We start from the raw sequence: 12,183 nt of genomic DNA on the forward strand, positions 1-12,183 counted from the left end.
GATGTGAGGGCAACTAAGAGGGCCGTTTTAACCGATAAGATCTTGATTGGAACATTATCAATAGGCTCGAACGGGGCTTGTGTTAGGGCCGAGAGCACAAGATTTAGGTCCCATGGGACTATTTTTTGTTTAATAACCGGCCTGGATCTGGTGACCGCTTTGAAGAATCTAGATATCCAGTGATTACTGGCTAAGTTAGCATTATATAGCACCCCCAGAGCTGAAACCTGAACTCTGAGAGTGCTGGTGGCTAAGCCCATCTCTAGGCCCTTCTGTAAAAATTCTAAGATTTGAGTAACATCAGGTCTTTGATCAATTTGCGCCCCAGAACTCGATAGGAATTTCCTCCAAACCCTGACATAGATGTTTGTGGTGGAGGTTTTCCTACTTTTAAGCAGCGTATTTATAAGATTTTGAGAAAATCCCTTCCCTTTTAGTAGTGACCTCTCAAATTCCACGCTGTTAGGTGTAAGTTGGCTACTCGTGGATGCAAGATTGGACCCTGGGAGAGGAGGTCTGGTAATTCTGGGAGGATCCATGGCTGGGAAATGGACATGTCTCTCAGCCATGGGAACCACGACCTCTTGGGCCAGAACGGGGCTATCAGTATCACTCGAGCCCTGTCTTCCCGAATTTTCCTCAGAACTATAGGAATTAGATTTAGAGGAGGAAAGGCATAGGCGAGACTGAAGTTCCAAGAAATTGAGAGAGCGTCGACTGCATACGGGATGTCCCTTGGACTTAGGGAACAGAATTGATGTAGTTTTCTGTTTCCTCGACTGGCAAAGAGATCTATCTCTGGACAGCCCCACAACCGTACGATCTGATTGAAGACAGTCAGTTTTAGAGACCAGTCCCCTTGTTTGAGTTCGTTGCGGCTTAAATAATCGGCCATGGTATTTAGTTTTCCCTTTATATGAAGAGCCGTAAGGGAGAGTAGGTGGTTCTCGGCCATCTGAAAAATACGATTCGCAACGTCCATTAACAACCTAGATCGCGTACCACCTTGGTGGTTAATATAGGCAACAGTCACCTGGTTGTCAGAGAGTAGTCTGACATGTCTACCCTGTAGATGTACAAGGAAACCTTCCAAAGCCCGTTCTACCGCCAATAATTCCTTAAAATTAGAGGATGTGTTCTGTTCAGACTGGAACCATAACCCCTGAATGCAAACATCTTCCCAATGTGCCCCCCAACCCGTAGGGCTGGCATCAGTTGTAATCACACACGATATTGGATTTGACCAGGGTACCCCTCTACGAAGATTCGGAATGTGCGTCCACCAAATTAGTGAATCAGTGGCTTCAATAGATAGAGAAAATTTGCTATCGAGGTCACCGTCCAGCCTTCGAAAATTATGCAGAACCTCCCACTGCAAGGACCTGGAGGGAAACTGTGCCCAGAGCACTGCTGGAAAACAAGAAGTAAGAGAACCCAAAAGTGACATTGCTTCTCTTAAGGAGACTACGGGATTATTGATCGCCGTGGTGACCAACCGGTGAATACCATTCACCTTTGAGTCCGGCAGGCGGCATTCCTGCTGACTCGAATCTATAATAAGACCCAAAAATTCCTGTGATGTTAATGGTTGAAGACGCGATTTCTTGAGATTAACAACCCATCCTAAGTTATGTAGTGCCGCCATTACCTTATTCAACTGGTCTTTACAGTGTGACTCTGAACGTCCCACAATTAATAAATCATCTAGGTAGGGAATTGTTAGTATGTTTTGTTCGTGAAGGTGTGCCATAACTTCTACCATAATCTTAGTGAAAACTCGAGGTGCAACCGCAACACCAAAAGGGAGTGCCCGATACTGAAAGTGCTCCACTGTGCCGGCAAGAGAAACCGCCACCCTGAGAAAGCGTTGATGATTCACATGTATTGGGACATGGTAATAGGCGTCTTTCAGATCTAAGACGACCATGAAGCAACCGTGAAAAAGAAGTTTTATTGCGGTTTTCACAGATTCCATTTTAAAGGATGGGATCAGCAAGAATTCATTCAGGCCTTTAAGATTGATGATGGTACGATATGACCCATCAGGCTTTTTTATCAGGAATAAAGGGGAATAAAACCCCTTACCTTGTTCTTCCGTGAGTACTTTAATCAACACCCCCTTATGTTGGAGATCATGAACCTCTGACTCCAATGCCAATTGTTCTGCGGGAGAAGAACGGATAGCAGTTAATTTAAATTTGTCCTGAGGTATATGATGGAACTGGAACTTTAGGTCCTCCTTAATGATACTAAGAATCCACAGACTATTGGTAATCCTCAACCAGGCTGGGTAGAAGGCCAAAAGCCTACCCCCCACCTGGCCCGCCAGTCATTGGGGTTTTTTAGAGTCTCGAGAGGAGTTGAACATGTATCCTCTACCTCTTTGTCTGCTGCTATTATATCTGGTCGAATCCCTATTTGGATCTCTGTCAAATCTTCGGCGATAAGATCCTCCTCTGTAGTAATCCCGCCTATAAAAGGGTTTTCTCAATAGAGGGAACCGTTTTTTACTGTCCCCTGCTTTTTCAAGCAGCTCATCTAGCACTGGACCAAACAAATGAACCCCTTCACAGGGGATGCCACATAATTTTGATCTGGCCTGCAAATCTCCTGGCCAACATTTCAACCAGAGTGCCCTGCGGGCTGCATTGGATAAAGCTGAGGATCTTGCGGCCAGCCTGACAGAATCCGCTGACGCATCAGAAAGGAAGGCTGCAGCATCTTGAATTACAGACATAGACGATAGGATCTCACTTCTAGGAACCTTATCCTTAAGTTGGTCCTCCAGGTGTCCTAGCCACACCATCAATGATCGGGCTGTGCAAGTGGCTGCAATTGCCGGCCTCAGGGATCCCGCAGATGTCTTCCAAGTCCCTTTAAGGAACACATCAGCCTTCCTATCAAGTGGGTCCTCCAAGTTACCCAAGTCTTCAAACGGGAGAAAAGATTTTCTGCATGCTTTGGCCACTGCTGCATCCAGTTTCGGGACCTTGTCCCAAGAAGACGAAGCCTCTTCCTCGAAAGGATACCTCCTTTTAAAAGCTAGTGGAAGTGACCCCTTCCTCTCGGGCTTCTTCCATTCCTTCGTAATCAATGACTTGATTTTTTCTACTACCGGAAAAACCCTACGGGTTTTACGGTCAATGCCCTTGAACATGATGTCCTGAATAGAACATTCTGACTGGGTCTCTTCAATCCCCATGGTGTTGTTGACAGCTTTCACTAGCTGATTAACCCTATCTAGAGACAGACAGGCTCGGCTGGACTCCGTATCCTCTGAGGATGATGATGACGGAATAGAATCCGAACTCACACCGCCCGACTCCGAATCCACATCTGACACCGGGGATGAAATTTCCTTCCTCTTTTTGGCAACTGTCTTGTGAGACCTGGACATCATGGAATCTCTGACCTCCTGTCTAACCATGTCCCTAAGAGTAGACGATAGATCAGGGGCCTCCTCTTCGATTAAACGCTGTATGCAGGCTTTGCACAGCTTCTTTTTATGTCCATCCGGAAGTGGCTCTGTACACACGGCACACTCCCTATGCTTGCACTTGCAGACACATTTTCTCCCCTAACAAGGAGAGAGGGAATACAAGGAGGGACAGCAATCAGGAAGCATACTTTCACGTAGCTCACTTACCCATCCCTGCAGCGAATGGTACCGTGATCGGGGGGTCCTTCTTGGCCGGAGTCTCTTTACGGCCTGAGGATCTGGTTGATTTCTGAGCCGCCCTGGCTCCACCAGCACGACTACTGCCACTAGACCGCCGCTGGGAACCGACCTGAGGCTCTTCCAACTCTTGCAATTGTTGCTGCTGCTGCTGCTGTAGATTTCTCTGCGAAGCTCCCTCTGACGAATCCATTATAATAAGGGATCAGGAGCTGTCTGCAGCCTCCTTAATATACCCCCCTGGTACCACCACCCAGATGGGGAGACAGCAGGAACTCCCTGTGGTGCGGTCCGTACTATCCGCTGATAGGACCCACTCCCCAGGGCTGCACCCCCGTCCATCGCCGAGATCTAGCACCACCCGGACTACAGGGCGCCGCCATTGACCAGGGCGGTGCTACTGCGCATGCCCCACGCGTCACCAAGCCGCGCCGCAACATCCGGAAACGTCATTTCCGGCTGCGACTACGGCGATGCCGGCCGACACGTGTAGGGAGACGCAGCACCGCCTGTCATCAACGCGCCCGCCACGGGCAGCGCACAGAGTCCCGGACGCATCAGAGATGCGCCCCCGCAAGCAGGCCTCGAATACTCACCAGGTACGCGCGCGCGGCCCACAATAGAAGTCGGCCACCACCAGGGGCCGCTTCTCGCTGCTGTCACCGACACCTACAGTACCCCTGCCGTGTGGTGCTTCCACAACCTGACCAGGCCGAGGTAGGGGACCCCCGCTACCTGCGTCGGTCTGTCAGAAGTGGGACATCTTCATTAATCTTCAACCCGCTTCATCGGGTCTGTCTGAAGAGGTTCCCCATCAGGACAGGAAACCAACTGGCGGGGGAGTGAGGGGCCGCCCTTTTATGTCTGAGGTTTCCTGTCCCTGAAGGGCGGATTCCCCTCTCTCGTTGTGCTGTCATGGCGACTGAATAAATGTTATTATTTTTCCCTAACTAAGGGGGTGATGAAGAGGGGTTTGATTTACTTTCATAGCGGGTTTTTTAGTGGATTTTTATGATTGTCACACACTAAAAGACACTCTTTATTGCAAAACATAGTTTTTGCGTCTCCATATTTTGAGAGCTATAATTTTTCCATATTTTGGGCCACAGAGTCATGTGAGGTCTTGTTTTTTGCGAGACGAGCTGACGTTTCTATTGGTACCATTTTCGGGCACGCAACATTTTTTGATCGCTTTTTATTCTGATTTTTGTGAGGTAGAATGAACAAACCCCAGCTATTCTTGAATTTCTTTTTGTTTTTTTTGTTTTTTTTTGGGGGGGAGGCGCTTATACCATTCCACATTTTGTAAAATTAATAAAACAGTTTTATTCTTCGGGTCAGAACGATTACAGAGATAACTCATTTATGTAATTTTTTATGTTTTGGCGCTTTTATACGATAAAAACTATTTTATATAAAAAATAATTATTTTTGCTGAACCATAAACTACCGAGTTCCAGCGAGGCCTCGGAGAAGGGGTATAAACTGCAATATAGGTGGTACCTCACACCTGACAGGTTACACAAATTTTCTCCCTCAATTTCAAGCTGCTGCTGGAGGTGTGGAAATGGCATTGGCTCCCTTTTGCATATCTGGTGGGGTTGCCCCTTGATTAGAACATTCTGGGTGTTCCGAAATTATGGTTTGATCACAGGCAAGCACATCACCGGTACTCCGGAGATGGCATTGCTATCCATGATTCCCGGTTCGGTGAGATCCCCAAAAAATGGACATCCTTAAATTCTGCCTAGCAGCTGCTAGGACGGTGATCCCCCGCCGATGGCGAGACCCGGTTCCCCCCGATATTGTGGAGTGGTTTTCAGAATTTGAAACCATCTTTAGGATGGAGGAAATTAATGCAGACCTTTCACAGACAAGGGTCTCCTTTTAAAGTATCTGGACTGAATGGATTCTATTTAAAGATTCTGCTCGTTTCCCTGACCTGTTTACCTGAATACACCTGTCTATTTTACAGTCGATTACTAAGCTACTCTTCTTATCTTTTCGTGTTCTAATTCTATATTTCTTTTCTTGAGCTCCGCCTACTTGGGCTCCCCCCTCTATTTCCTCCTCTTTCTATCTCCCCCCTGGGTGGGTGAGCTGTTCACCTTCCACCAGTTCGGTGTGATAGGTCTGTACCATGATTTACCAGTTACTTATATAATTATACTATTTGCGTGCATGTCTCGCCCTAGGGGACATGGGTGAACTGATTTTAGGTATGCTTTCTTTCATTCACGGTAATGAAAGTCCTCGCCTGTTACGGGGGCAAGGAGTTATTGCTTATATGTTAAATTTACTGTGGTCATTCTAGAGGGTTTACTCCCTCTAATTTTTTTTTTCTTTTCTTTCTCTCTTTTCTGTAAGATTTATGCAAGGTTTGTGAACGAGTGTTTTTTGTGTTACTCTTCTCGAATTGTATATTATAAGGAAAAGTACTTTGATCATTGTCGTAGTTTTCAACTACTGTTTTTCTTGTAAAATTCTCTTCTCTTTAATAAAAATTATATTTACCTAAAAAAAAAAAATAATTATTTTTGCATCGCTTTATTCTGAGGACTATAACTTTTTTGCTTTTTCGTTGATGATGCTGTATGGCGGCTCGTTTTTTGCGGGACAAGATGACGTTTTCAGCGGTACCATGGTTATTTATATCCGTCTTTTTGATCGCGTGTTATTCCACTTTTTGTTTGGTGGTATGATAAAGAGTCGTTTTTTGCCTTTTTTTACGGTGTTCACTGAAGGGGTTAACTAGTGGGACAGTTTTATAGGTCGGGTCGTTACGGACGCGGCGATACTAAATAGGTGTACTTTTATTTTTTTTTTAAGTTACATAAAGAAATGTATTTATTGGAACTATATATATATATATATATATATATATATATATATATATATATTTTTTTTTTTTATTTAGGAATTTTTTTTTATTTTATTTTTTGTTACACATGTAAAAATTTTTTTTTTACTTTTTTACATTGCCCCAGGGGGAGACATTACAGTATAGTGACAGATCGCTGATCTGACACTTTGCAATGCACTGTGTCAGATCAGCGATCCGACAGGCACTGCAGGGAGGCTTCCCGGCGCCTTCTCTGAGCAGGCTCTTGCAAGCCACCTCCCTGCAGGACCCGGAAGGAGCCCAGCGGCCATTTTGGATCCGGGGCCTGCAGGGAGGAGACGCTTGGTACAACGCGATCACATCACGTTGTACCGAAGGTCTCAGGGAAGCACGCAGGGAGCCCCCTTCCTGCGTGATGCTTCCCTATGCCGCCGGAACGCTGCTATCATCTTTGATCGCAGTGTTTCGGGGGTTAATGTGCCCGCTCCTGGCACAGAGTGCCGGATGTCAGCTGCGATAGTCAGCTGACACCCGCCCGCGCTCCCCCCGTGAGCGTGGCTGATCGCGTTAGATGTACTATCCCGTCGATGGTCATAAGGGCCCATACCACCTCGACGGGATAGTATGTCTAATGTCAGAAAGGGGTTAAACCCTATTGGAAGTAAACATGAACAATATCGGTAATACGTGTAATATGAATGACTGAACTCACAATTTGATCAACAAATTCTGCATAGCACTAATGGTCATCAAAGGCCTACATCAAAAAGATAGACCAAGTGCTGTGGGGGAATCATAAAACCTGTGATGCAGAAAGGCAATTGTGTATCTGGGGTATTGCGCCCTTTGCTTGGCTGATAAAAGTAAAAGTAAAAGAGCACCTAGAATTAATGGATGGACATGATGGGCATCTTTTAAGGTCTACTGGAAGGTACAAAACCCCTGTGGTGGTTGGATAACAAACCATTGTGCTTCATGGACATTTTGTCTCAAGCCAAAATGGAATCTGAAGTAATCCCAAGGGAACCATTGGTGTGCTTTTTGGGATATGTAGAGGAGAAAATTGTGGATAACAAGTTGAAAATAGCAATCGCTAGATTACTATACATGGCTCGGAAGGTCATAGCAAGAAATTGGGTAAAAAAAAGGAGCCTCCTTCGAGGGGAGAGTACATTAAATATGTGGGGCATGTTATAGCCCTGGAAAAGGGAGTGTACCAGAAAAGAGGGAAAATGGTCTTGTATGATAAATTGTGAACGCCTTGGTTGGAATTGGGTTAGGAGGAGGTTAAGGGAAGATAGGCCTGGGGATGTTTTTCCTATGAAATAATGGTCTATATGTTCATAATGGAAGACACTATATAATGCTAATGTATATACTGTTACAATATATGTTAAGAGAAGAGCATGAGCTGTCTAATTGGGAAGGAGGGGGGGTGGTAAGGGGGGGTTGTTGGGGAAAATCAAAAATACATGTATTGATGTCAAATGTTTTATTGACATTTTATACTTAATAAAAACCTATTTGAGTTAAAAAACAAAATGGAATTTGAACCTATGCTCAGGCCTTTTTGACAAAAGGGTTTTTTGGCTATATACAAAGACGCCATCTGCAGGAACATGAAGACCACTGCAATCACTTTTGACTCTTAACCCTCTAATCCATTCTGGAGAGTCAACATCAGCAGCCATGTGCATGTTCCTGGTGAACACAAGATTGTGACCTAATTGGATGGTACTATCCTGTGAAGGTGTCATAGGGATAGGCAATGTATGGGCTATGTTAAGGTACCTTCACACTAAGCGACGCTGCAGCGATATCGACAACGATGCCGATCGCTGCAGCGTCGCTGTGTGGTCGCTGGAGAGCTGTCACACAGACAGCTCTCCAGCGACCAACGATGCCGAAGTCCCCTGGTAACCAGGGTAAACATCGGGTTACTAAGCGCAGGGCCGCGCTTAGTAACCCGATGTTTACCCTGGTTACCGTAAAAAAAACAAACAGTACATACTCACTTTCTGCTGTCTGTCACACGTCCCTTGCCGTCTGCTTCCCGCACTGACTGTGAGCGCCGGCCAGCCGTAAGGCACAGCACAGCGGTGACGTCACCGCTGTGCTCTGCTTTTACTTTACGGCCGGCGCTCACAGTCAGTGCGGGAAGCTGACGGCGAGGGACGTGTGACAGACATCAGAGGGTGAGTATGTAGTGTTTGTTTTTTTTACTTTTACAATGGTAACCAGGGTAAACATCGGGTTACTAAGCGCGGCCCTGCGCTTAGTAACCCGATATTTACCCTGGTTACCACTGTAAAACATCGCTGACATCGTTGCTTTGGCTGTCAAACACGACGATACACGCCGATCTGACGACCAAATAAAGTTCTGAACTTTCAGCAACGACCAGCGATATCACAGCAGGATCCTGATTGCTGCTGCCTGTCAAACACAACGATATCGCTAGCCAGGACGCTGCAACGTCACGGATCGCTAGCGATATCGTTTAGTGTGAAGGTACCTTTACACTGTGTGGCAGATATAAAGGTAGCACATCAAGCTACTGTAGTTCGGTATCTTCCCACTTTTCATCCTTCACAACCCTCTCCTATTACCTTTTCCCCATTATTGTATCTTTGTCCTTTAGGTAGCTTAGGTTTCCATTGTGTATGTTACAGTAAATACCCAGTTTGCAATAAAAAAGTGTTTTTATCAAGAGGGGGTGGTTGGTAAATATGGAGAAGTATGGGGAGAGTAGATTAGGTGCGCAGTTGCGGTTTTGGAGAAGCTGGCTAGCCAGGTATTATTTAATTTACTGATCCTGTAAATTAAGATTACTACCAGTCTGGGTAGTAGGATAATGTATTTGACTAATTGTCTAAGAGTAACACCTATGTCTGTATGGGTATGGTTTATTGTAATGCACATTGTGGGGGAGGGTAGAACTGTATGGTGGTTATTTGAATGTCATTGAATGAATTATTGGTTTATATAGGAATTAATTCTGTATATGTACTGTATGGCTATATGTAAGATAATGATTCTGCTGTTAACTATGTTATTTGGCATTGTTTATTGATTAAAAAAAAAACATCCTGGAAGCGTCATTTGGATTATCCCCTTACAGGGTGGGAATGGTACTAGTCTAAAAAATATGACTGTTCCTTTCCAATATTTGGTATAAGACTGAAACAATACCAGCTCATTTCAGATTAAATTATAATGAAATAGTAATTAAACAGCCAAGTCTGAGTGGGTTTCAGTCTGAGATGCAAAACTGTAATTATAGCAGCTGTATTTACACTCCACAGAGCCTCTGGTAAATCCATTACTATTCCAAAATATTGTCAATGATCCATCAGATAACTGATTGTTTGCAGCATGGCACATAATACTGCATTTTAGATAACATTAAAGGGTTATTCCAACCTACATTAATGTAGCTATTACAAAAATATATGATTTTTATACAGCTCTAGCAAAAATTAAGAGACCACCACATCAAAACCCTGTCATGGGCAGCCCAATCTCCAGACCTGAACCCCATTGAAAACCTCTGGAATGTAATCAAGAGGAAGATGGACAGTCACAAGCCATCAAAAACGCATTTGTTCAGACTGGCCTACCGCCTCAACGCATTAACCTAACTATCCCTGTGTGGCCCATTCAAAAAAAATATAAAACCTTAAATCTTAATCAGGTTCCTCACATCATGTTCTCATACATTTCATGCAGTTAATAGCCCTCTGTGTATGTACTGTTACATACTTAGGCTGTTCGCTAATTCATGCAACTTTACATGAACACCCGATCCTTACACTATGGCTGGTCCAAACAACGAAAGAAATTGTTACCATCCAACTCTGGTGTCTCCCTTTTTCCTATAGATTGCGTTTGCGAGCAGGGCCCTCACTCCTCTTGGTATCTATTTTGAACTGTGATTTTTGTTCTGCTGTAATGTCTATTGTCTGTACAAATCCCCTCTATAATTTGTAAAGCGCTGCGGAATATGTTGGCGCTATATAAATAAAATTATTATTATTATCAAATAAAGAAGAACTGCTTACATTTTTGCGCAAGAAGCAGTGTGAAAGACTGGTGGAAAGCATGCCAAGACACATGAAAGCTGATTTAAAATCATAGTTATTGCACAAAATATTAATTTATGAACTCTTCCCGAGTTAAAGCATTAGTATTGTTGTTTCCAAATGATTATGAACCTGTTTTCTTTGCTTTATTTGAGGTCTGAAAGCACTGTTTTTTTGTTTTTTTTTTAATTTTGACCATTTTTTTTTCTTTGTCAGAAAAAAAAATACAAAAATTATTGCTTGGAACTTTGGAGTCATGTTGTCAGAAGTTTATAGACTAAATGAACAATTTACATTTTACTCAAAAATATACCTATAAAGAGAAAAATCAGACAAACTGAGCATTTTGCAGTGGTCTCTTAATTTTTGCCAGAGCTGTATATATGCTTTTCATGACATTTTATTGTTTACTGCTCATTGTCAAGGGACCGGTCACTGCAGAGCAGGCACAATGCTTTCATGCTCTTTCCTACAGAACTTTCTTACAGTGAAGCTGGCTAGGATCAGTGGATCAATGAGTTGGCTTCTGATGCTGCAGTAGCAAGAATACCCCACTCCACTCTGGTCTGTTGACTGGGAGTGACTGCGGACATCATGAGGATTGAAAGCCGACTCCCAGCTGCCTAACTGTGGGAAGCCTGCTGTCCATTAGCATAACCATGACAGTAATGCCCCATGGACAGAGGAGCACAGTAGAATTAGAGCTCCTCTGTTGAAGTGGAGCAGCTGAATCATCAGTCGGTCCACTACTTGTCAAATACAATCGCGTATAAACAATGAGGCGTTGTTTTTTTTCTTTAATATGTGCTTAAAAACTAAGTCCTGGACAACATTTTTAAGATTAGTCTGTGAGCATGAAAGTGTACTGCACAGCACAAAATAGTTTTGTCACAACTCACCTATCAAATTTTGTTTGTTCTCCTCGATTGTTAGTTTTTCATCCAAATGAATGATGGATGAAGGTTGAGACAAAATAGGATTAGGTGGTTCGTTGGCTGCAAACCGTGCAAGAAGACCCAGCCCGCTGTCCTCCATACGTGGACAAAGTAAGCTTTCCATATCATAACTGATATAATCTTCCTCCGCTTCAGAGCTATAATCTAAAAATGTAAGTGAAGAAAGACGTCTCAAGAATGTTTCAAGCATTTAAGTGTCATGAATAAAAATTGTTACCACCTTTTAACTAGAGCAACTATTGATGAAAAAATGGAATGTTGTATACCTAGGATGACGATCAGCAAAAGACTCCAGAAAACTGCACAAGGCTTGCATTGAAGTATTGGGAGTCATCTAATGGTTAGCATAAAACAGGCTTAAAGCACTTATTAATTATGACAAAATATGTTCAAAAGAAACATAACCCTAAATAGTGAGCTTTGGCATTCTAGTTGATAAATTATATTACATTTTAATACTTAAAGGGAACCTGCCATGTCCCCAAATGCAAATAAGATAAAAGGTTAATCTGCATTCTAAGGCTATGTGCACACGTTGCAGATTTGCCTCTGGAATTTTCTGTGCAGATTCTGCATCTCTTGGCAGAAAAAGCAGGTTCAGATTTGATCTGTGCGGATTTCATGCGT

The 12,183-nt window shown here is 43.7% G+C and overlaps 1 protein-coding gene across 7 annotated transcripts in view; it reads right to left on the reverse strand.

Moving 5' to 3' along the window:
• Nucleotides 1–12,183, reverse strand: part of TNRC18 (trinucleotide repeat containing 18) — a 997,170-nt gene that overhangs the window by 317,125 nt on the left and 667,862 nt on the right. For all 7 annotated transcript variants that reach the window (XM_077275610.1, XM_077275609.1, XM_077275606.1 and 4 more), the window contains one exon: nucleotides 11,500–11,700. In XM_077275610.1, the coding sequence (XP_077131725.1) occupies nucleotides 11,500–11,700 (201 nt within the window). The remainder of the gene's footprint in view (nucleotides 1–11,499; nucleotides 11,701–12,183) is intronic.

The sequence above is a fragment of the Ranitomeya variabilis genome, chromosome 7, assembly GCF_051348905.1.
Source record: "Ranitomeya variabilis isolate aRanVar5 chromosome 7, aRanVar5.hap1, whole genome shotgun sequence".
Lineage (NCBI taxonomy): Eukaryota > Metazoa > Chordata > Amphibia > Anura > Dendrobatidae > Ranitomeya > Ranitomeya variabilis.